Source organism: Aspergillus udagawae (assembly GCF_001078395.1).
Source record: "Aspergillus udagawae IFM 46973 DNA, scaffold_8, whole genome shotgun sequence".
Taxonomy (NCBI): domain Eukaryota; kingdom Fungi; phylum Ascomycota; class Eurotiomycetes; order Eurotiales; family Aspergillaceae; genus Aspergillus; species Aspergillus udagawae.
The window spans coordinates 1,052,634-1,076,870 of record NW_025091271.1 but is presented as its reverse complement, the minus strand read 5'-3'; the positions used below and the strand labels follow the sequence as shown (position 1 = coordinate 1,076,870).

The 24,237-nt window shown below is 51.4% G+C and overlaps 9 protein-coding genes across 9 annotated transcripts; 4 read left to right on the top strand and 5 right to left on the bottom strand.

Moving 5' to 3' along the window:
• Positions 1-10: 10 nt before the first annotated feature.
• Aud_009848 (uncharacterized protein) lies at positions 11-736 on the bottom strand (the record flags this gene model as incomplete). Its single annotated transcript, XM_043294693.1, has 3 exons — positions 11-415; positions 484-560; positions 625-736. The coding sequence occupies 3 exons, from the start codon at positions 734-736 to the stop codon at positions 11-13; spliced, it is 594 nt and encodes a 197-aa protein (XP_043150628.1).
• Positions 737-2,305: 1,569 nt separating this feature from the next.
• On the top strand, positions 2,306-3,037 carry Aud_009847 (PaaI family thioesterase; the record flags this gene model as incomplete). Its single annotated transcript, XM_043294692.1, has 1 exon — positions 2,306-3,037. The coding sequence occupies one exon, from the start codon at positions 2,306-2,308 to the stop codon at positions 3,035-3,037; it is 732 nt and encodes a 243-aa protein (XP_043150627.1).
• A 133-nt stretch (positions 3,038-3,170) lies between these two features.
• Aud_009846 (thioesterase family protein) lies at positions 3,171-4,302 on the bottom strand (the record flags this gene model as incomplete). Its single annotated transcript, XM_043294691.1, has 2 exons — positions 3,171-4,129; positions 4,194-4,302. 2 exons carry the CDS (start codon positions 4,300-4,302, stop codon positions 3,171-3,173), a joined length of 1,068 nt encoding a protein of 355 aa, XP_043150626.1.
• Positions 4,303-4,857: 555 nt separating this feature from the next.
• On the bottom strand, positions 4,858-7,830 carry Aud_009845 (putative alpha,alpha-trehalose phosphate synthase subunit TPS3; the record flags this gene model as incomplete). The annotated part of the gene is made up of 4 exons (XM_043294690.1): positions 4,858-4,907; positions 4,978-6,304; positions 6,366-7,749; positions 7,808-7,830. 4 exons carry the CDS (start codon positions 7,828-7,830, stop codon positions 4,858-4,860), a joined length of 2,784 nt encoding a protein of 927 aa, XP_043150625.1.
• Positions 7,831-8,618: 788 nt separating this feature from the next.
• On the top strand, positions 8,619-9,845 carry Aud_009844 (Stk19 family serine/threonine-protein kinase; the record flags this gene model as incomplete). Its single annotated transcript, XM_043294689.1, has 2 exons — positions 8,619-9,186; positions 9,250-9,845. The coding sequence occupies 2 exons, from the start codon at positions 8,619-8,621 to the stop codon at positions 9,843-9,845; spliced, it is 1,164 nt and encodes a 387-aa protein (XP_043150624.1).
• Positions 9,846-10,440: 595 nt separating this feature from the next.
• Positions 10,441-11,623, top strand: Aud_009843 (SRPBCC family protein; the record flags this gene model as incomplete). The annotated part of the gene is made up of 2 exons (XM_043294688.1): positions 10,441-10,939; positions 11,157-11,623. The coding sequence occupies 2 exons, from the start codon at positions 10,441-10,443 to the stop codon at positions 11,621-11,623; spliced, it is 966 nt and encodes a 321-aa protein (XP_043150623.1).
• A 741-nt stretch (positions 11,624-12,364) lies between these two features.
• Aud_009842 (C2H2 zinc finger protein) lies at positions 12,365-14,299 on the bottom strand (the record flags this gene model as incomplete). The annotated part of the gene is made up of 1 exon (XM_043294687.1): positions 12,365-14,299. One exon carries the CDS (start codon positions 14,297-14,299, stop codon positions 12,365-12,367), a length of 1,935 nt encoding a protein of 644 aa, XP_043150622.1.
• A 3,872-nt stretch (positions 14,300-18,171) lies between these two features.
• Aud_009841 (uncharacterized protein) lies at positions 18,172-19,785 on the top strand (the record flags this gene model as incomplete). The annotated part of the gene is made up of 3 exons (XM_043294686.1): positions 18,172-18,669; positions 18,733-19,200; positions 19,261-19,785. The coding sequence occupies 3 exons, from the start codon at positions 18,172-18,174 to the stop codon at positions 19,783-19,785; spliced, it is 1,491 nt and encodes a 496-aa protein (XP_043150621.1).
• An 832-nt stretch (positions 19,786-20,617) lies between these two features.
• Aud_009840 (condensin subunit BRN1) lies at positions 20,618-23,388 on the bottom strand (the record flags this gene model as incomplete). The annotated part of the gene is made up of 3 exons (XM_043294685.1): positions 20,618-22,609; positions 22,672-23,251; positions 23,315-23,388. The coding sequence occupies 3 exons, from the start codon at positions 23,386-23,388 to the stop codon at positions 20,618-20,620; spliced, it is 2,646 nt and encodes an 881-aa protein (XP_043150620.1).
• Between the last annotated feature and the right edge of the window lie 849 nt (positions 23,389-24,237).

Here is a 24,237-nt window from a genome sequence, read left to right as displayed (position 1 = left end):
ACCACCCCATTTACAGCAGGAGACGAGCCGCAAAGAAGAGCACGGTCGCCATCACACCAGTGGCGTGCTCTCCGACCAGCCGAATGGCAGCATTGCTGGCATGAGCGGTAGCACTGCTACTAGTAGTGGTGGTGGCCGTGGCAGTTGACTCAGCCTGGTTTCCGGTCGCGCTCTGCGTGGCGGTGGAAACAGCGGAAGACGTAGTGGTAGATGAGGAGGTAGAAGAGGCCGTCGCGTTCCGTGTACCGCACTCTTTCTGGGCGTCCTTACACTTTTCATCCTGATCCTGAGTCGAGGAGGCAGCGATGCACTGCTTGTAGGTTTCCTGGCAGACAAAGAAGGGGATGGTCTGCATGTACGGGGACACATCGGCCTCGGTACCGTTGCTGCACTTGCAAGAGAATTGAAGAGTGTCCTGTCCATTATCGCATTAGTTTGGTAAGGATTGAGAACGGCGGGTTTTTTAAGTTCATCGAAACATACGGGATCACATGAGTTGCTATCGGCGATTCCACCACAGATACTCGGGCATGAGTTCCGCTCAGCCAGACACCAAGCAGCTATAAATCATCTCCACGTTAGTCAATTGACTACTTAGGGTGACGAGCGACCTCAGTAACGAACCTTTGTCAGTAGAGGTAACCTGGGCGAGGTTGAAGCCCGCAGGGAAAGTGTAATTGTTGCTGGCAGCAGCGGCAGCCACCAACGTGGACAAGACAATGGCGATGGAGCGCATGGTGGAGAAAGTGAAGATCTTTGATTATGTGAGAAGATCGACAGTCAATTGATAAGGTTATTGAGGATGCAAATAATCCTAACTGGATGAGATTATTATTGTCAATGACGACGACGACGATGGAGAGAGAAGAGGGAGGGAAGAGAAGGGAGGAAGGTGGAAGAAGAGGAAGAGGAGGAGGAGAAAAAGGGAAATAAACAAGAGGGAAAGCTCAATTCTCTTCAACAAACAAGTCTTAGATTATTATGTATTAGAAGGAAAGGACCTATCGAGGATCAGGAATGCCAGTTTAGCGTCAATTCTCGTCGAAAAGGGTAATCATTCGAACTCAACCAAGGATCTTAGCTTAAGACTTTGGACTTGGGACTTGGGTAGTAGGAGGTTAGTTGCAGACTAAGGGAGATACCTTGGTACAGTCCTAGCTAGTCCATGGTCTTGTCTACTATTATTATCAATATTCTTCTTCTTAACTGGTCCCATGACTGTCGGGCTTGGAATAGCAGAATTCATTATCAATCAATCCTTTATTTGCGTGAAGAATTGGTCTACGAGTGACGATACTGATGGATAATAACATTGCGAGGAACTTCAAGTCAGGCACCACATTTGTGCTAGCAACTAGCAACTAGCAAGGAGATAGTATCCACTACGTAACCTAGTCTACTGCCTAAATTACTGAACCCATTTTATTTGTTGATAGCCAATCGAATATTCATCTGACTCTACGGAGTCTACGGAGATACCCGCAGAGTACAAAGTATCGTCAAAATCAAGGAACCAGTGGCACTTTAGGCGGAGTCAGAAGGTACCTAGTGTAACTCAACATTCATCATCAGCTGTTATTATTATTATTGTTGTTGTTGCTATTGTTGTTTTTATTATTCAGGACCAGTGGCACAAGGAATAGAAGCATCGTTAGAGGAATAATCCTACTGGATCGGGGTCGTATCATACCATCCGAAAACAGAAGAATGCCGTTGTCGCTCTCGTGCTCAGAAGACGTTGGGTCCTTGAACGTATACCTGGAGCAGAACAACGCAGGTAGACACTATCCAGTAAATTAGCCTGTAACAGATAAATAGTATCAGGATCATTGACTATCCTGTTCATAGATTGAATACTACGGAGCATACGGAATAATCAATCTCATTAGTGTCCTTTGTCCTTGTCACTACCTTACGGAGTAGACTTGTATCAATCTCGGAGATAACATTCCTAAACAGAGAACATGCCCGCTACATACTAAGGTACCTACGAGCGGAACGCAGGACTACTAACACATTCAGTCTACCACCTTTACTGATGAAGGTCGATATCGGGGTCAATTATGATATTCTGCTCCGATCCCATAACTTGACAGATGATCATCTATCTAGCCACTGATCACTCAACAGAAACTACAACTGACGAGGATCAATCGGCATTATGGTTCTTCATCCGACCTGTAGCCGAGGTTCGTTGCTGCTGGTGGACACATCCAACGGGCACTTTTCTGGGTACATTTCCTGCCTTCTATTCCGTCGCACGCTCAATTATCTCTTTCCTTGATACAGCCAATCTCTCTCAAAAATGACTGAAAAAGACCACCCTCCCTCCGCTCCTCCACCCACGTCCTACATGAGCGAACCCACGGCCGATCCCGCCCTGCTTGATCCCTTTCGCGCCATCGGCTGGTCCAACTCCCTCCTCAACTCCCCGGACTACTATCCCATCCGCACCTGGTCCCGACTCCCCAAGCCACACACAGGCGAAGATGGCTTCTTCGCCGGCACGCTGGCCACACCCTCCACAATCCCGCACTGTCTGACTCTCCGCCGGCGCAACCTCCTCCCTCCCCCGCAAGAGGTCCCCGTCTGGCCCAGTCCCACCGCAACCCCGTCGTCAGCGCCTTCCCCAATTCCTCCGGATATCATCATGATGGTGGATCTGGCAACGCCGGGTGTGAGTGGCCATCCGTCCACCGCTCATGGCGGCATCGTGGCCACGCTGCTCGACGAGGCCATGTCCTTGGCCGTCGCCATACATGCTCCGGCCTCCGGGGACCATCCGCGGGGTCCCATCTACACAGCGCAGCTGGACATCCGCTACAAGAAACCCCTCCGTGTGCCTGGCCTGGTCGTCGTCCGCGCGAAAGTCGTGGCTCGGGTCGGAAAGAAGTACTGGGTGCGTGCGCAGGCGGTGCAGGAAGAAAGTGACGAGAACAACGGCGGCGGTCCCGGGGGTCATTTGGAATGGGCTAAAAAGAAGACGGTGGTGACGGATGCCATGGCGTTTTGGATACAAACTGCTCCTTCGTTGTGACCATCGGTCTCCACTCCATATTCTATTTCTAATGTATATACTCCCTATAGAGATATATATGTACATACATAGACATTTATGCGTAGATTTAGTGGTCTAAGTAGAGAGGGGAACGATGCAAAAGAAACCTCGCCTACATCTTCGACTTCCTCTGCCCGATATTCCGGCTGGCATCCACCACCAATCCTACCTGGGTGCTCAGCGCGACCACATCCCCCTCCTCATCCAGAACCACCACGTCCAGATCGGTCCGGCCGTTCCGTACCGACCTGGTCTGCACTCGGCTATACAGCCACTCCACCCCGCTCGCCGGTAACCGCTTCTTGAAGTCGATGTTCAGTGTCACGGTCGGGTACCAATACTTGGCCAGCGTCCCCTTCGCCGATCCCGTCCCTGCAGCGTTATCTGCATCGTTTCCCTCCTTCGTCGCCTTGCCCATGGTGTCGAACCCATCCAGCGCCATCGGGAACATGTCGACCAGAAACGCCACGGCTTCATTCGTCCACCGCGCCTCCGTGTTCCCACCTGGCCGGAACCGCGCCCACTGATCGACAACCGGCGGCTTGCCCAGCGCCGGATCAGGTCCGTACAGCTCAACCTGCTGCGACGCCCGGCGGAACTTGGGAAAAGGTGCAAGCAGCCGAACCCATTGGCCATCACGACCGGCCTCCCGCAATGCTGCAAGGTTCACGCGACCCTTGGGCCCCGACCCGGGAATCGCCTCAGGTAGCAAGGTCCAGTTCGAGGGCGCCGAAACGCCCACTTCCGCCGTCGCGGGGCTCACCGTGATGTAGCCCGCGACCTTGACTTCCAGATGTTCCTCGTCCTCAGACGAGGTCGACGACCCAGTCTGTGCCTTCTTCTTCCCCTTGTCGCTAGGCTGCAACAGCGCGACATGTATCGTACTGGTTCGAGCCCCAAGTTTCGTATCCTGCACCTCCAACACAGCCGGCCCGACGGCCGTGCGACGTAGAAACGAAAGCTGCATAGAGATCGGAGTGGCAGGGGCATCGTACTGCCTGGGATGTGTGTGCGCGAAATGTGTGATTGCCAATCGGTAGAGGACAGCTGTTGTATATCCACCGTTGGGAACTATACGGTGTCAATCAGCCCGCAATGATCTCAAATCGCTATTATGCCAATGTAGGAGACGTACCAGTACCAATGCACCATTCATCCCGCAGAAGGGCCGAGTACCGGTGGGTGTTTACAGGAGTTACTTTGATCGCCTCCTCAAAGGCCTGGTTTGCTGCGGGGGCTGCCATCGCGATGGGTTGTCTTACGGCCGGAAGAGGAGTCCACACTTTTATAAATAGACAGATCAGGTCAGATTCGGCCAGCTAAGCTGTTCAGAGAAATCGAGAGTCCTGTGAAATGGAAGAGAGGTTGGAGACATGCCGGAGACCGTAGCTGATGTCGCAGTCGATGGTCAACATTAATACTTCGGCCATGCGCTTCGGATCAGCTCTGACCAGACCTCGGTTCTTCGTATGTTTGGAGCTACAACTTAGTCAACTCAACAGCCGAACGCTGACTAACCGGCTACAGTTGTCCAGTTGACTGGTTGCCCGGAAAGACTACGAACTGAGCGACTTCGACTCTTTATGAACATGTTCCTATATGTGGCATCCGTGTTCTCGCTTTTTTTTTTATAAATTCTCCTCAAATTCCGTATCCAGAGACTCCATTCATTACGCCCGTTGACCTTCTTTTATCTTCAACGCTGCGGTGGAAATTAATTTATCCCAATACATCCAACTGTTGAGCCATTTGCATCGTACCCTCGTAGATCGATCGAATCAAAAGAAGAATATCTGTACTTAGTGCGCTGGTGACGCATTTGCCAGTCTCTCAAGGCAAGAAAGGACACCTGTGAACAGTCGGAGTCAGCGAGACATTCTACATCGCTTATAATCCCTTGGCACGACCAGACTACTTACCAGTTACTCCCTGCGTCAAAGTGGCCTTGGCTTCTGTGCTGCGAGACCCTAGAGTGACTGTCATCGCATAGCCAACCGCTTTTGCACTTTCCAGCTTGTTAGCCCATCGGAACACTGGCTCATCGTCGCGACCGTCTCCGATGGCCAACAAAAAGTCCGGCCGGGCAATCTGCCCGTCCTTTTGGCTCGCATTGAGGCAGTCCCGCCATACCAATTCAGCCGCCGAGGCCTTGTTCGTATTTGCCGGTCCTACCACGAGTGCACGGTCAATGAGAACGGCATGTACCCCCTGACTGGCACATGCATCGTTGATATGACCTGCACACTCAGATGCCAGCCGAGAGGCAGCTTCGTGGTCTTCCGCCGAGCCATAGTGGAACACGAGAGAGCAGTGGCGTTTCTCGATCCAGCTGCCCTCCGCTCGTTCCTGGTAGTAGCTGAGAATCTGACCGACGCCTTCCTTCCAGGCATCCGTCTGCTCCTTGTTGGTCAACTTGAGCCATTCTTCGGTGTTTGGCTCTCGCACGAAGCAGCCATTCTCTGCGATGAGCCCGAGGCCGGGAACTCGTCGGAACAGACGTTCCATCTCTTCGGGCATTCGTGAGCTCATGACATAAACCACATTCTTACTGTCTTCCGTCAAATCCGTCAATGTGGTAATGGCTCGCTGTGGAGTTGTGACAATGATGCTCTTTGGAGAACCCCACGAAGCAAGAGTACCCTCGTAGTCCACAATGATCAATCGGCGCGCAGATTTCCGGTACATCTCCTCCACTTTGTTCACTGGCAGGCGCGGAACAGCCATGATCTCACGCGAAGACTGTTCATTCCAGACACGTTGCAACCTCTCATTGAAGGACTTCACCCAGTTTCCTGTCGAGTTCTTAAGAACGGCTCGGCGAAGCTGCTCCCACACCTGTTGACGCTCCGCCTCGCTCCTGGTCAGTGCAGTATGAATGGCCTCCGCACATTGTCGGTAGTCCCAGGGGTTGACAAGCAGCGCGTGGTTGCCGAAAACCGACGCACTTCCAGTGAACTCGCTCAGAATGAGAGACCCGTACTTCTTGTTTCCGTATTTTCCATCTTGGCAATACACAAATTCGTGACTGGTCAGGTTCATTCCTTCACGCAAACTGGTGATCATCAAGGCATCCGCCACTGAGATCAAAGCCAGGTATTGCGGGAAAGCAAGATCTTGTTTGAGGAACACCAGTGGCTGATGAGCAAGCGTTGAGTGCATCGAGTTGATTCGCATGGCGATGTCTGAAATCATGGCTTCGAGCTCTGGCTGTTCGGTGGTGCTCGTCGCGACTTGAATCAGAACAACCTGTCCAGAAGGGTCAGCGCTATCGCATAAAGGCGCATATGGCAGCCAACAATGTACTTGCCTTGTCTCTCCATTCAGGGTACGTGTTTAGGAAGAGCTCATAGCTCAGAAGTTTTTGCCTGATTCCGCGAACTGAGTCAATTTTGTCGCGGGAAACAATAAGACGTTTCCCTTCATATCTCTCAGAGATTGTCTTCACCCATTGTTCCACATCGGCCGCCTGTCGTCGCTTGTCCCAGGAGGTTGGGTCGATACCGATGGGAAATGTACCCACGTTAACAAAGCGATCCTCCAGCTCGAGTCCCTCGTTGGTTGCCTCGACGCAAAGGATGCGACTGCAGGTCTGAAGGAAATGTCGGCAGTACTCATCAGTCTGAAACCCAATAAGGTTAGCGCCCAACATGCCCTCGAGAAGTTCTTTACGAGGCGCCAAGCATCTGAAGACTTCCGAGGAAGGGAAAGCTATATGCAGGAAGAAACCGATTTGTGCATCCGGGAGCAATTTCCGAAGCATCGCGGGAACAAGGAGCAGGTGGTAATCTTGGACCCAGATGGAATCGCCGCGTTTCCAATTCTTCGCAATGCGCTCCGCGAACGCCTGGTTGGTCTTGACATAATAAATCCATGAATGGTCTTCATATGCTTTGCTTTTCGGGTTGTCGGGAATCTGGTAGTGAAACACAGGCCAGAGGATTGTCTTGCAAAAATGAGTGTAGTGACCGTCAAAGTCGCCGTCGCTGACATAGACCGTCAACGATCCGTATTCATCCTCCAACTTCTCGGCGATGGCAGCTTTGGTGTGAGGCGACAATGCATCCGTGGGCATACCCAGCGTGCCAACCCAAACTTTGTCTTCTAATTGGCCTGCATCCGTTGCTGATCGCACCGCATTACGCAACCCGCCGTTACCCTGCTCTGCTGTTTCGACCGTCCACTCCGCCTTCGAAAACGAAGTTTTGCGGCCGCGATCCTCAGCCTTGTGCGGGGGATGCGACCGGAAGGGTTCAACCTTCAATGGTGTCTTTTCGCGAATAGGCTCCAGAACTGAGACAGTGGGCTCCTGATGTTTAAGGATCGAAGGGGAGGGTGAAATAGGCGGCCGAGCCCTGGGCTGGTTCAGAGCAGTGGTGGCACCCCAGGCGGGAGAGTGGGCTTCACTTTCGGTGAGAAGATTTGTATCATCCGGCACAGCAGGAAATGGATAGCTCGAGGGTTCCTGCTCAGCCTTTGTAATGTCCGATGTGAAGATTCGCTCATGATCAGTGGTAGCCCCAGGCGTCAGACCCGCCTTTCTACCAGCATTCTGTCGTTCAAACAAGCTGATAGCAGCATTGGGTGCTGGGGTCACAGCCTGGGACGGAGGGTTCGATATGGGAGGGCTTGTTAGAGCGCCGGCTGGATCTTCAGACTCGTTGTCATGAAAATTCACAGTATATGGCAGGAATCTGGCAGATCATATACGTCAGCGCAACAGAAGACAATAGGAGAGAATAGTTGACATACAATGAAGCGATGAAAATTGTCATCCTGGCTGATTGATACGGGCTCTAAACCGGATGGCGGGGGAGGATGTCGGGGGAAGGGCGAAGGAGGGGCTGCAGGAAATGGAAAGGAATAATGCCCGAGCTGCAGTTGATGAAGAAAGGCTCATAGAAGATATAGAAGAAGTGATACGGTGACAAGGCCAAGGCAACCTGGATGTTGGGCTGATACAGCTGCTTCTACCACGGATCGTTGTACTTGTCACAACTTGGACAAAAAGGGCCTTCTCTCATGGCTACGTCATGTGAGAAAAAGGTGAGGCCAAAGGCGGAAGAAGCCAGCAGGAGTGGGACGGCCCACTCAAAACCTGATAAAGCAATGGTAAAAACAAGAGAATCTAGGGTGAAAAGAAGGATTGTATCTCTCTTATTTCTCAATTATTTCCAGGGTGGCTTTCCGGCCTGTCTAGAAAATTTTGGACTACTGACAGCGATCTACAGAGTACCTCTATTAAACTAAGAGCTTTTGTCCTCCAGATTGATCAATCACTTCGTTATTGGCTGAGATGATCGATCCTTGTTGGGTTGGTTCGCCTGTTAGGCAAACCACAGTATGCGCTCTGATTGGTCCAGAACTGTAGATTCACAGGCGGTTCGAATAGTGAGAGGGCATTGATCACGTGCTGATAACTTGTCTCTTATCATCACATGTTATACGAAACCTCAGGCAGACATATCTTATCACTTGAGGGCATCCAAAAACTTGAACGACATCTCTTCTTCAAGGTTTTCGAAAACTGCAGTCCTTCCTTCTGATCTCTTCTAGCTGGGCCATGCCATTACGGATAACGTCTGCTCCGGTATCTGGTATCCAAAAGAAAAAGAGACCCGCCACTTTCAAACCTCGCGCCTCCCCTTTTGCCGGACATGCTCGCCAGAAAGCCGCCCTTCAATCTTCCCGCCCTTCCAAGTCTGACCAGCTAGGTGAGGTGTACACGGGTGATTTCGATCAGGGCCCACTTCCTGACTTGGGAGCTTCTCATTATGTGGCACAGATTGCTCCCGTCGAGGATGTGATCCAGGCCATCCACTACATTCGCGACAAGATGTTCGAGGATATCCCTGCTCGAGCTGGCATGAATAGTACTCGCATTGCTGAAGTACTTAATCTACGCCGGTCGCTACCTCCTCTCGCCTCGGTGGCTCATGTTCACACGCTGATCGACGCGCCTACGAAAGTGGAGAAAGAGATTGTGGATCTGGTCAATGCCGGTCGTGTTCGTCGCTTGATCGTCCCAGGAAGAGGGAATGATGCGGCAGGGCTTGGCGATTGTCTAGTTCTAACAGAGGATTGGGAAAGGCTTGTGTTGGAAAGCAGTGTCTTGGAGGCCTCAGTTAAGGGTATGTAATGGCGTCCTGCTTCCGTACCACCTGTCTGCGTTGCTCTTGCTGATCAGCTCGCAGATAACTTCCTTCAAGTTCTCGGCCAGATGGGAAACACATCGGCTATACCAGCCTCGCTTCTTTCCCAGTCGGAGCGTATAGACCTGGTTCGCGCCGGATTTTTGGTGTCATCGTCCTCTCTCGTCAAAGGTTCCCTGGGTGTCGCATCGCTTCCCGGTCTTCCTTCCTCGTCTCCGGCTCCTGCTTCTAGTCGGAGTGGTAGCGCCGGTCAGCGTTGCGACACTCCGGATAACCAACATCAGTCTCTATTTGAGACGGTGACCCTCTTCCTCTCACTTCCCAACACTGGGCCATATCTTCGCCTTCTCGGAGCTGGTCGGAAACATCTCCTCGCTCTTCTGACCAAATCCAGTTCTGGCGAGGCCCCCGTCTATCTTCTGCGCGATCGCTGGGACGGCGCGGTTGAGACAGATAAGAGCTTCAGCGTTGCGAAGCGCGTGCGAGGTGAATTTGCTGGCATACTTCCAGGAAAGACGAGGAAGTGGAGAGAGCTCTACGGCATGAATTTTAGCTGGGCTCTGGAGGAAGCTCTGGGGGCCGGGTTGATTGAGATCTTCGATACTGGCAGTGTTGGGCCTGCAGTTCGCGTTCTATGAATTTGCTTTGTAGCGAAGGTTGTGCAAGGCGAATGAAACTCGGTGCGACGTGAAATCCCACCCACTTCCACCTTATGGAAGCACACATATGTCTACGTCGTCCTATAGCGACACCACTACTGAAGACGAGCCATAACGCGATCGCGCAGGTCGAGGTCCGGGAGGTTCGATCCGAGGAAGAATGTTTCGCTGACGGACAGCCGTGCCGTCCGGGATGCTTTGGGTGAGCGTATCGATACGCTCGCTATTCTTCTGACTAGGTGAAGACATATCAAAGCTCATAAAGAGCTGCGGTCTGTGGAGTGCTTCATGACCTGTCGAGGCCCGAGTACTGAAAAGCGTCTCGTGCCCTTCGATATACCCTTAGTTAGGTTTGAGATAGAAGTTGCTATATAGAATAGAATATATGTTTGCTCACGCCACGGCTTCTCAAGTCATAGTCCAAATTTACCCGCAGGCTCAAGATCCACATCTGGCACTTCATGACGATCCGCAGACGCATCCTAGTTACTATTCAGGAGCTAGCAGAGCCTATCATCCAGTTCACCTAGCTTACATCCCGCCTTCACAATTCTAGTCAGGGCCCATCTCTCAAATGGAATCTTCAAATCTCGAGTCCACAGTATCTATACCACTCATCCGCCTCTCCCCACACCCTTTTTCCTCCCTTCCCGCTCACCCCTCCCTCAGTGCATCCCCAACGTCATCTCGTCCATCACTCCACAAATTCCTCGAAACAGCCCTATCAGAAGCCCACACTCTACTCACAGATACCATCCCGAATACCTTCAAGGTAGACCCCAAAAAACGCTCCTCCCCACCCGCCACAGCCAAGGTCCAGCTCCTCAAGCGCACCGTCCGCAGTGGCAGGGGGAGTGTCCGAGGAGATGAATTCTGGGCATGCCGGAAGAGTGTCCACCAGGATGCCGCTGTGGACGGCTCCGCTTCGTGGGAGGAGTTCCGCTCGGGATTGAGGGAGAATCATTCCGAGAATGAGATGGCGTATACGCCTAGTGTGACTTCTGTGGAGAGATTGTTAGAGTGGCCGACCGAGGGGGAAATGGAGGGGGGATGGAGGCAGGTTGGAATGCATGGTGAGTTGAGATCTCGTTTTTGTGGGTTGCATTGCTTTGTGTAATCGCGTACATCGAGTATGTTGCTCCTTGTATTTGCATCTATACAGTCGATACTTGCGTCAACCCTGTCTGCAGCAAGTCATATCTTTTGCTTCGTAAATTTATTCTACATACACTCAAAACGCCCACGTCTACGCACCACGCATCTAGATGACAACCACTAACAAGCAGCCAGTGAACATCATCACCCATACTTTCCACCCAACAGCCTTGATCGCCCCCCGCACCTTCATCAGCCTAGTCATCTCTGCCGATTTACCAAAATTCAACCCTCAGGGATTCATGACGGTTCAGATCCCTCTCACGGCGAAATCTACAGATGCCATTCCTCACGAGATACGGGAGAAGATTGCATCCGCTGCGCCCAGAAACGCGGTTTTTGCATCCTATGCCAGCGTGGAACAGGTTGTGTCAGTACCAACACCGGCGGTGACCTCGAACTCAGTTGCGAGGGGCAGGACTGGTGATGCCAATCAGCTGGAGTGGACGATGGCGACCACTTCGGATGCAGGCGGGGCGATTCCGCGGTGGATACAGCGAAGCTGGACGATGGGTGGAGTCCCCAAGGCAATCGTGGCCGACGTGGGTTATTTTATCCGTTGGACGGGCCGCCAGAGAAACAATATATCAGATTCAGCTTGAACCGCGCATGGAATGATAAATAGTAGTGAAATGCCGTTAACCATGTCTAAGATCAATGTTTGATAATGCACTCCTGCTGTGCTACTCCTTTGGACTTGGATACAAAGGACTATCCGGTGCTGAGTTCCTCCAAGTACAAGAAGTAAACGCATACAAATACAGAGTTCAACCAAACCCGTCTTCCAGACGGGAAGAAGTACCTATGTGGTCCAACGAAAGGATTTGTGACGCATTTTGCCAGCATGAGCTCCAGATCACGGAGACCAGAAGGATGAATTTTGAACTCCTTACCCCCTGCGCCATAGAACCCGGGAAGACAACGCGGAAGAAAAGTATGTTATGAAACAAGATAGCGCAAAGTATAGTCAAAGCGGAGACAAACCATCATACCCAGCGTTATGCAACTTTCGACATGGCGAACACCGTGACTTCAAATGGTGCAATGAATATTAGAGAGGCTAAGAGATCAAGGACGAGACGGAGGTGAGATAGTGGTAATCAGAAGCGCGAATGAAAGGGAAGAAAAGAAGGAGCTCGGCGGATCAGATTTACCAGCCTTGCTTGGCAGCAAATTTCGTGTAGACATGGGATGAACTGTCATCAAAGGCATCTAAACTCTGAGCAACAGGACAGTTGAAAGGTCGTAATCGAACCTTTGCGGTAAGAGGGGGAGAACTATTGGACATAACAAGGGACATCATATGAAAGTTTGAGGACCAATAGGAGATGAGTGTATGTCGGTCATCGCTGTCCGGTGCTACCGGAACTGCTCTCGGGCTGAGCCGTTGCGGCGCTTGTATTTGAAGGCGCTAGGTTGCTGAGATTTGACGAAGCAAGTTGGGATCGTAAAACGGCCACTTCGCTTTTCAACCCCGCCAATTCTTCGTGGACTGATCGGATGTAGGCCCAGAGCTTGTCCTCCCGATCTCTGCTTTGTTCTACAAAGCTGGGATCATGTGGTCCGGGAAGATGAGTGCCGTGGCCTGCTGTGGCGTCCATGCCAGCTTTCGAAGACAGGGATCCACTGTGATTGGTAGAATGCCCGAGGGAAGATCCGTGTTTTGTAGCGGCCGTGGGTGGCGGCTGCACAGCTCCTGGATTGTGAAGGGGGAACCGCGTATCCGAGGGACCCATCCCGGGTGGAGGAGGTAGCTGAGGCGCGCCGGGTTGAGGGGGAGGAAGCCCTAAGCCAGGAGCGGCATGATTCGTAACGGGTCCCTGAGAGGGTCCGGATCGGCTGAAGGGTTGCTGCTGGAATGACTGCGACATACCGGGAGAGTGTGAACGGTGCAATTGGATACCACCGCCCTCCGGACCATGTCCGACTTGGTGCGAGGTAAGAGCGTTTGGTGAAAGGGGCCGTGGGCTTTCTGTCACGTTCGTAGACTGAAAGACCGACGCACCCGAAGGCTGCCCTGGCGGTGGGAAAGTCATATTCCCGGATTGAGAAACGGGAGATGTCGACGCACTAGACCCACCGTGACTTGTGGGAGGAGGGAATAATCCACCCGGGGAGGGTCTGCCGGCAGCTATTGGAGGGTATGTATTCGGCTGACGCGGTTGGTAGCTGCTGCCAGAGTGAGAGCGTGGAATAGAATCTGAGGGTGCATCGTGCTTTTTGATGCTGGGCATGTTGAGCCGGCGTTCATCCTCTTCATCCATTCGCTCCGGTTCGGCATAGACGAGACCGTCCATGGCATCTTCGGCACCGGGGGGAACTACGCCCTCGCCATAATCATCCTCTGGCGCATAACTTCCCATACTCGCCCTGCGACCGGCGCAGCCGCCCTGGCCTTTATTGTGTCGAGCAAGAGCATCACCGCGCGCGAATCGACGTCCACACTTCGGACAGATATGTGGACGCTCTCCGGTATGGAGCTTCGTATGTCTCTTGAGATCATGAAGTCTCCGAAAGCGCGACTGGCAGGTCTGGCATACGTACGGCTTCTCCTGGCTGTGGGTGAGAAGATGGCTCTTGAGGTTATGGTGTCTGGTGAACTCGGTGGCACAGTAAGGACAACGGTGCTTTTTGGCCGACGGTGATCGCTGGCCGCTTTTTTGGAACCCAGAGTTGGGTAGGCTGAGACCCCGCCGGGCATCGCCGAGAGGCCCCGTAGGCAATGGGTAAGAGAAAGACTTATTGCTGCTCTCCTGCAGATCTGTCTCATCTCGATTGCGCGGGCGATCACCGTCCTGAGAGGTAGAATCCTCTATGGGGCCCGGACTAGCCACAGTCGGGGCGGCCATTAAGGTCGAGCCGCTGTCGGCAGTACCAAAAGTCTCGGGGACGCTGCCGGAGGTATGGGCCGAATCGATTTGCATATGGTCTGACGACATGGTCATGGAGTCGTGGATGGAACCGACATTTTGCTTTTCGCTAGCACCCAGAGCCTCTCTTGCTACCAGCGAACTGTTCTGCTCGGACGCCCTTTCCGATTCCTGTGGTCGGTCCATCGGACCCTCTGTTGGTGCAGTGGTGGGCATCTGGGGTACCGATTCCCTCGACCTCGAAACGTGCAGTCCAGCACTGGCGATGGACGTCAAGCTCGGATCCTGCTTCGATGGCTTCAGAAACGCGACGGATTCGGGCGGGCTCGAGATGAGCGAGCTAGGCGTTCCAGATAAGGGATTGGAGATGGCAACCGGCTCGTTAGTCGATTGCGTCAACGCAGCCATGGATAACAGATGCTTGTTGCCAGCCGGAATCGGTTGACGAATGAATGGGAAAGCTACTTGTACGGAAGTCATGTCAGTGAATGAATATCTCTTTTTGAGTTCAACGGCTACAGGAACAACGAAGGGATCTTCAAGTCGGCAGGCAAAGAGGGTCCATTGAACGAGACGAAAGGGCTTGGACCAGAGGAAGAAGATGTCCAAGAACACGAGTCAAGTAGCACAGAACAACGAGTAATATCATTATTACTGAGAAGCACCGTCGCGTGGGGCGCTCACCTGGAACCGAGTGTGGCGCAAGCTGACGGGAGCGGGAAGTTCAGCTTTCGCAAACGCCTTGTCAGACGATATGGGACCCCACGATGAGAAGTATTGACCCGGTGGCAGTGTAAAAATAGTGACTGTGCCTTGCAAGCCGGATGAGCGCCTCTGATGAATGCTGAGATCTGTATCAGGATTCGGCTAACCCATCGGGTGGGAAGAGATTTGAGGAGTGTGGCGGGCGTGCAGGCGGAATGGAGAATGCTTTTCTGAGCTGTAAATAAAGCTCGAAGCAACGACTGATTTGAAATACAATGGAAACGAATGTCGTGCAGGTGGATCGACCCCTTTCAGATGTACAAAATAGCAATATCGCATAAATTGACCACCAGAAACAGACAAGTGCAGGTAAGGGAGAAGACGAAAATCAGGGACAATGCTGTGCACAGAACAAAGGTAGCGTACAAATGGAAGGTAAGAGAAGGATCTAATCAGAGGCCTTAGATTGACAGAAGGGATAGATTGAATAGCGACAATTCAGGATGGTTCTGGATTCCAATATCTTCCCTTTTTTGGGGTTGTTGTTGCCGTATGGTAGTAAAGGTTGAGGAGGAAGAAAGATGGAGTGGCTGATGGACTGGATGATTCGAAGAATGAATGATCAATTGAGGGATTAATTATTGATGGATCGATGGATTGGTAGGTAAAGGTTAGTGTTGCTGGGTGATGTTTTGGCTACTGTTACAGTAGAAAGCGGAGATTCTCTCTCTGTCTCTCTGCCTCTCTCTGAAGGCGAACACGAGGATCCAAAGGGACAAAAAGTGGCTGGAGAGGGGGGGGGAAAGCTACGTTTTTTGGTTACCGTATGGATGCTGTGGCTCTGAATGGAAGTTGCCGGGTCGAGATTCAGTGTCTCGACGTACCGGATCTCTAGTATATCCGGTTGACATCCTGGATGTAATGATGTAAGGTACTGTCAGGGAGGTAATCTATGCCTAAGGCCAATTTCTGTCGCCGTGTATTATTACATGACAATCTTCCTTTCAGGGGTTATGCCAGAATATTCTACCTAGTTTCAAATTATAGAGAATCACTTCTCTTTATGAAGGTGAGAGATTATTTTGCGATGATTCCCAAGGTCATTCATTGGGAGGAATGAAAAGAGCGGCGTCTGCCTAGATATTGTGTAGGAATTTTAAAAACACAGCACAGCCATGTTCTAGAGCCGCGTATCCATCTACACAGGACAGAGTAGGTATCCACTGGTAAGGTTGTTCCGTAGGAACTCGACGGGAACATCGAGAATGACATCAATGTCAATCATACTCTGCACATATGTGTACCTCTCTACTCTGCCTGTACCTTTTTTTATCTCTCTTGTCTACATTGCATTTTGCGCATTCATCCTCACCTGCTCTGTCAGTGGCACTGGGACAGAATAAGCCCCATTTCCAAAGATGAGGCTGGATCTATCCCGAGGGCAGTGTATTGTGGCTGGCGAACCAATGTGATTATGCTGGAACGACGAGTCAAACCTGATTTGATTTCAGAAGGCAGTGGGGCATCCCTTGAGGTGGCTGTACACTCCGTCCTGAACTCCGGGGCAACAGTATCTTCATAAGGTTTCTATGGAGTAGATACCTTAAGTTCATACTCCATTCCCCCTTCCATCTATCTATACCTCAAGGTGATATTACAATACCAGACTCACGCCTCAGTGGCTCCTCCTCATTAGGTAGGCCGGCGATCACCTATCTACGCCGTACTGTACTCCATAGACAGCGCCCCAGTCTCTGGTCCACCTTCCAAATATATCTCGAACTCAAGATGTCAATCATCCCAATGTCCACTTCTCAGCATTATAAGTTATAACATTTAGCTTACATACTCCATATTAATATCCACGTTATCCATAACAGCCATCTTATGTTCTTCAACAGCCACCAGCGAGCTCATGATCTTACATCACGTGGAAACTACAGCATGGACCATCTTCATTCAAGTTGGTGGCTTCCAAGGTTGATCCTTCACGCTAAAATATATCTCGGCTGGTAAACGCCTCGGATTGTTACTTTGTATCCCCATAGCTCTCACTTAAGTTGACTGAGAGTTGCCCTTCCGATGAGCGATCATGAGCTGAAAAGTATATAATTAGTTCAGATTAAAGAAGTATCAAAGAGTAAGAGGAAGCTACTACTGTTATGGAGGCTATATAGCAACGGAGATGCCAAACGAGTTACTTGTGGTTAAGTTATCCGACGAAGAATCCTGGGCGTCAGCTTTCAGAATACAAAAGTACTCATGATTATATAGATTTTCTCGAAAGATATGTGAATACCTATTGGAAGAACATCTCTTTAAGTGCTGAATCGATAAGTTGAGGGACGATGCGATGGATGTTATCTAGATCATGGGCGCCTAGTGTACATATGAAATCTAGTGCTTAATGATATAGAACTCCAGATTCGATCGAAAGCGGCATCATACAATGGCCTTGATTGAGGAAATAATATGATGGATTCTCTGATCGAGCGGCTAGACAATTGCACGAGGGAAACAAGTGGCAGTAGGTGGATTTTGACAGCGGTTCTGCGACCATCCTGGTTGGCTGGGCAAGAGACGATCAATTCCGGCGCTGGGGATGTGTCGAAGAGAGACCACACTGGATGCAATGATGATTCGTCTCATTCGCACTCCTTGTGACACGGCCTGCATCGTCAGTGGTAGATAAAGGCCGGATTATCACACACTGTGTTCCTCTCCACTGTGATAAGCCAGGGCTGTTGCGCTAGTGAGTGTGCTCTGCATCCAGTCACCTCCTCATCCTACATTTTCGTTCCTTCAACATATTAACCTACGGCCATCTAGGCGCGTCCCTGACTTTACTCGGCATCATCTTTCCTCCAATCACTCCGGTCGGCCTTGACTGTGCTGCATGTTGCTAAGCGCTCACACCTGCGCCTTCACACGGCCCTGATCGAATCAAGCTAAAGATGGGTTCCCCCGCCCAACTTCGAGCGAGGATGATGGCCAGCCCAGAGCTCACAATTGATATTCGGGGCGGTCACGCCGATTTGATTTCAATCAATCGATTTTCTTCCATCTCTTGCTGCTGCTGCCGCTGCATCGGTTGAGTATAGAAGTTCAAGCTGTGCCGGTACCTCTGAAGTGAGCAGAGCACTCAAATTCAACTACTCTTACGGTCAGTCGTCCTTGCTGTTCAAGCTGAAGAATGCTCCAGAGGCTAATTCTCTCCATAGAAAAACGGATCTTGCAATTACTGTCTGTCTGATCGACTTAACTATCAAGTGAGTGTTGACGTCGCTTTCTGTTCCTGATATTCGCTTCTTGTCATCTGTGATGCTGCTCGATGAGTGTAATTCTGATTTTTAGTTTTGCAGCAAATGGAAGCCTTCCTTCACTAGCCAGCACCAGGTCTGAGCCTACACATTACTGCAGCTCACCCTCTGGCTGCGTATTCGTACTTTAGCAAATATAGTCCCCGAAAACGCCAGGGCAAACGCCTGTCTTATCCAAGGTTGAGAGCTGGTTCTCTTGGCCTCTGCTGGACTCGTCAATCAACCAGCTCACTCCTGTATTGACCCGCCTCATCAATGTCTGTCTCCAGTGAGAGCCAGGCCAATTCTCCTCAGACATACGAAGCTGTTTCTCCCGTTGACATCGTGCGTGGTCACAATCACTTCCAAATGTCAGCCTCTTCGCAACCAAGTGGAGGTCGGACGGAGCGAAGCTCCTCTGAATCCTCTGTTTCCTCGTCACTCAAGAGTCCTCGAACCGCTCGATTCGCGGAGGCGACATCGGTGCACTCCCCTACCGAAGCCATGGGTACTTCTACCTCTCCGTTCGCGGACCCACCGGGTCATTCACAAAGTCAGCCCGATGTGTCTGACGTAGGCTTTGGTTATGTCGCCGCTAGCGATCCTGCTCAGCATGCGTTGCATCAGCTTCCCCCAGCATCACCTCTCAAGAGTGCCCTCAAGGTCCCAGGCACTCCTGGGCGGACTTTGAATCCCCTGAGTCCTACTTTTCGGGAAGAATTCTTTGTGGAGAAGCAAGAAAAGGTTACTGAGAAGGAGAATGCGAGAGATCTGGTAAGCGGACCCCAAGAATCAGCAGACTTCCCTCGATCATTAATGCTCACACACTGTTCGCAGCGAATCAAACTACGCGTGCGTATCGCCAAGATATTCCTTCGTTTTGTCAACTTCGGCTGCAGTCTGATAGTACTTTCTATCCTGGCAACGACTGTGACGATATTCCACGCGACGAAATCTCTGCCTCCTCGTAACAATTTACCCCCCTGGGCCAAAGGGACGAACCCATGGCCGCAGTACCTCCTTCTTACATTGTCTTGCATCTCCCTGTTCTCGTGCCTGATCGTCTTCTGGGCGTATTGGAAGGGTGGCCACAAGCGCGCTGAAAAGGTGGCAGTCTATTACACAGTCTTCTCAGTCTGCTTCTTCACATTCAGTCTAATCATGTGGATCGTCGCGGCTGCTATCTATCAGAATTCCAAGGCCAACGGCAATGGTCAAGACCTTTGGGGCTGGTCGTGCAAGCAGAACCTTCGAGAGCAATTGTTCCATAACTCTATCGACTACGCTCTGCTGTGCCGTCTGCAGGTAAGTTGAATTCTTTCTCCCAACTAGTCTTCGACTAGGCTGACTGGAACAACTACCAAGGACTGGGGCTTGGTTTGCGCCATCATCGAGATCATGGTTGAAGTCCTGGCTATTCTCATCTATGCGGTTGTCTTCTATCGGTTCTACACCAAGCGACGGCTCGCAAAGTCAATGGACCGCCGTGACAAGGCCAGGTCGGATCTGTACCTGGCCCAGCTCCGTCTGCAGTCTGCCCCCAACACTCCCGGCTTCGCCAACATGCCCAAGTCACCCTTCGTCTCCGTCCAACAAGCCCAGGATTCCTACTCGGCCGCCGAGAACGGGGAGATGTACTCGACGCAGTTCGCAACTCCCCGGTCGCCGACGAAACCCCAGCCCACGTTCCAGCTGCAGCCGCCTCCCATCCGTGTACAGCAGGCGACTCCGAAGATGGAACAAGGAGAATTCCCGCCGCCGGCTCCAGCCCAGAATATCAATGCGTATATGACTGCCGCCCCTGGGGAGCGGACCTACGAGGCCGTCCCTATACCGGAAGCATACACAAGCCCCATGAGTCCCAACTTCCCTCAGAATATTCGCCATTGACCACCAATAATGGCCGTGCAAAAAAAAAAAAAAAGAGAACAAAAGAAAAACCGAGAAAAACATGTGGTGCTGAGAATGGTTCGCTACGCCGTGCCCAGCAGAACCGGGTCGCTCGAAGCTGTATTTGTTAGCATTTCTCATTGATGAAGCCTACTGCTCTACCTGGAATCATATTTCCAACTCTACATTGTTTCCCAATCAGTTGACTCTGCGAACCGGTCCAAAATTTGAATACTTATCCCCTCGGATGATAAGGATGACTGAATTTCTATGATTAATGCTCCTGTCTTTAGTCTCGTCTCGTCTGTCCGTTTTTACATTCTATATACCACTATGCATTGTTTATCATCCCTTCAACCATCTCCTTTTTCTACTGATCGTTTCAACCATATTGAGATTGAGTGCATTGGCCATATATCCAAGCCCCATATATGTAGCTGCGTGTGCTCCAACGCGGGTCCCTCTATGTACTCCTCCCCAAGGCTATGTCCTATGTCGTGCGAAGGACGAGTCTATCGGTCCCGATTAGTCATTTACCGAGCAATTGAATTCATGTCATTTGCGAAAAACTGGCACCAAGCTCTTAAAGGTCATAAAATATAGATGACAGGCATTCATTATCAAAAAGGTCAATCGGGTGAAAACCTACGGTAGACAACAATATAAATTCCACCAACTCCTCCGCAAGTGTAGCCCCGAGCATTCCAATCCATAACCTGCAAAAATTCCCTATGTAGCACTTCGTAGCATCCTGAATGAACAAAGGTATTCAAGAATATACAGCATCTTCGTCCCCTAACGTTTATCCTGGGTGCACCATCAAATGATCGGTTCAAGCAGAGGCTTCGTCAATAACAGCATTCGCGTCTTTGGCAACATAAATCTCTTCTAACGGACCCGCGCCAATACCCTCGGACAGACCATCGTTTTGCAAGATGAGACCTTGCTCGTTGGCCAAGTGGAGAAGACAGATAAAGCCAAAAGAGGTGCTAATGTCACGAAGCTTCTCTGGCGGATAGACCGTTTTGAGGGAATTCATGATCTGCGTGAATCGTAACCGACGGTCGTCCTTCGGCCCTTCCGAGCCTTCGGCCGGCTGTGGTCTTTGGGGTGTGGGTGTCGGTGGTACATCAGGCTCGGTCTCGTCATTTTGTACTCGATTGACATCGTTCCCAGCGCTTGTTTGTTGTGTGGAATCAAATTCTGTGGATGCAATCAACCTTTCGCCCATGCCCTTCCACATCTCTTGCTTCAGTCTCCGCACGTCGATCTTCTTGGCGACTCTTGCATAGGCAACATATTCAGGTCGCGCTCGCCGTCCGCCTTGTGTCACCAATTGTGAGCCAAAGCCCCCAGCGCCCGGCTTGGGCGTCGCCCCTACCATGTTGAGGAGAGCAGCAATACCCGTAGCTCCACCTGAATCCCCTGCTGTTGTACCTGGAGCTCCATCAGCTGGTGGGGACAGCATCTCTCTCGCATCTGCAAAGGGCAGGTTGTCGTCGTCATCGTCGGCGATACCGAGTCCGTTCGGGAACGCGAGACCATCGTCGTCCGCGAAGAAGTCGGCATCATACGCGCCAGGGGCAGCATCTTCGTCGGCAGCCGCTTCCTCCTCCTGCTTGCGACTGGCCCAGAAGGCCTCATCCATTTCCGCATTACCCGCGGTACGGTCCTGTCGTCGGCTGTTGAATTGACGGAGGCCCACCAGTTTCTTCGAGCCCATACGAGCTTTAGGCTTGAGGAAGAGACGGAGTAGCTGTCTGGAATTGAAGTGTTTGTCGTCTGGTAGCAAATTCCGCCCTTTGGTTCTCCACTGGGTCTTGGGCAGGGAAATGGTGGAGTTGGAACTAGCCGGGGTATAAATCAATTCAGCAACAGTTGAATCGAGAGGTGCCGCGAAGTCGATTTCAAACGGCTCCTTTTCCTTCCGCTGCTTCGGCGCAGCACTTGCAGAGCTGGCAGCCGCGTGTTCCTTGATACGCCGAATCTTCCAATGCTCAGGGCCCGCCCAGTTCTTCTGGAGTGCATTGTCAAAATAGCTGAGAATGTTCTCATGGTCACGCTTATCTGGTTGATGAGTAAGCGATATGGCATACCCATCCTCATCGTCCATTGCCTCGTCGCCGTCCTGATTCTGATCGCCATCACGGTCAATGCGATGGACTTTTAGCATTGGCTCCAGGGCAGCCTCACGGGCCCACGCCTCACCCCCATCACCGAATCCGGCATCTTCACTAAGATCGAATCCAGCAAGAGTGCCATCGTCGTCATCAAAGCCAACAGCGTTGTCGTCGTCGAGCATGATCCCAGAGGCATCGTTTACGCTTCGTCCGTCCTCATTGCCTTTCTCGTTGCGCCATTCTTCGGGGGCCTTGAGAAAGGGGATGTCGAGTGATCCGGTGGGGTCGCCAAGGTCGAAGTTCTTGAGGGACGGACAGATATCCTGCTCATCGAGGCGCGCCAAATCGGGGAAAAATTGGCTCGCTAGTGGCGTTATATCAATCTCAACGTCGTCAAAAGCATCATCAGAAGATCGCTTCGGAGCCGGTGGAGAGGGCTTCGGGTGTTCAGGATCCTCCGAGTCTTCGCGAGTAATTTCCGCGTCATTCGGACTTTCCTCGACAGCGTCGTCGCTGCTGTCAAAGACGATACGTCCTTGCCCATCTATCGACAAGTGATTCAGGAGCAAGCCTTTTGCTCCTCCCTCGTCAAAATCTGCGGACGCTTTTTTGAACAAGGGGTCAACTGAGAATTCCAGCTCAAACTTTTTCAACTGAAGCGCGGCAAAGGAAGGCGCAAGCGTAGCCTCGTGTGTTCTCTGGGCCTGGTGAAGTCAGAATCAGATCGGTTCCAAGGCACTGAAGCGGTTATATTGTTCTCCCATACCTTTCTCCGCGACTTTCTCGTGGTTCCATCTTCCCCTTCCTCGTCGTCCTCGTCATCGGCACCCTCACCGTCCGCGCCAGTATCGCGACCCCGCTTCTCACGGCTGTCCGCCAGCCCACTCAGCAGTTTACCTGTTTCCGTCGCAACGCTGTCGACTCTGCTCGTATAAATCTTTACGCAACCATCGAGCGTGCAGCTGGCCTTCTGAAAGTTGACACCATCGCCTTCCTTGAGTAGAGACATATCATGGAAGTAGTCAATCAGGGCAAAGTTCCAGGAGTTGTTCGCATTGATCTTGTTGTCCGTGGCCATCTTCATCCATTCCTCGAAGTTTGCCAGTATAGGGACCCGTTTCATTGGGGTCACCGCTCGTCGTCCATCAGCATCGCTCTCTCGTCCGCGGTGTCCTGATCCCCTAGGGGTACCGGGACTCATACTCGAAGCGCGGTCATATGTGTATCGTCGAGGAGGCATTGGCGTCTTGACAGCAGCCTTGATCTGATCCATCTGGCGGTCATGGCGGGCTTGTCGGGCCTCCAAACGGGCGGCCTTCTCCCCCGTGTCATCGTTCAAAGGAATCCTGACCTGGTCAGTATCGTCTTCTCCTTTGCATTCTAGAGCGTCACTCAGTCTGGGTTCTTACTTCATAGGCGAGTTTTTGTGAGGGGTTGATGCGCCATTTGAGCGGCGATGCTTAGGATTTGCTACGCGGGGCATGGCGAATGGTTACCCCAGCAGTAAGGGATAACCGACGGCCGCTGAGTGTTCAGAAAAAGATTAACAGCAAATGAGAAAAGATGAGAAGATATGAAAGATATTAGCGACCTCAAAGGCTGTGCTTCATTTCTTGATGATAGATCCACGGGCTCCGACGGTCCAGGTGTGTGATGGTGCTGGGTCTCCTCTTTTCGTGCTGGTTTCCTCTTTTGGCCGACAAGAACAAACAACATCAACAAAAACATACGCCATGCCAGAACAACCACTTGTGCAATAACTAGCCTCATGAGGCTAGGAAGGCAGTCACCTGATCTAACGAGACAGCGCTGTTCGGTGTAATAATACAGTCTTATACAAGACATTATTTCAATACCGTTTGTATTTCACTGAGACGTTCTTGTAAAACATTCTTGATAAGTTCATGTACCTCTACCGTACTCCGGACTTTAATGATGCCTACCTAGATACAAAATAAGGTAGGTGTGTAGATCACTCTCCAATACAGATTATCTGTTAAGACATGATATTCTTTGCAATAAAAGTGGGATCTCCTCAGATTACCAAGTGAGATTCATTTTAGAATGACTATGGGAGTGACATGATGCTTTGACCACCGCAGCACTGCCTCCGCCACAACACAGCCACACTTCCACATTTTGGGCTTGACATCAATCGTCGGCTGCCGCGTAGACGTGCTCTATCTACCTTATCCGTCGATACCTATCTGCTTATCTATGATGGGCAACGTAGTGACATAGGGACATGCCATCGTCCCTCCACCACAGCGATCTTGCCTCATCACCACCACCGATTTACACACGTTCTGTATCTTCGTTTCTCAGTCCGTTG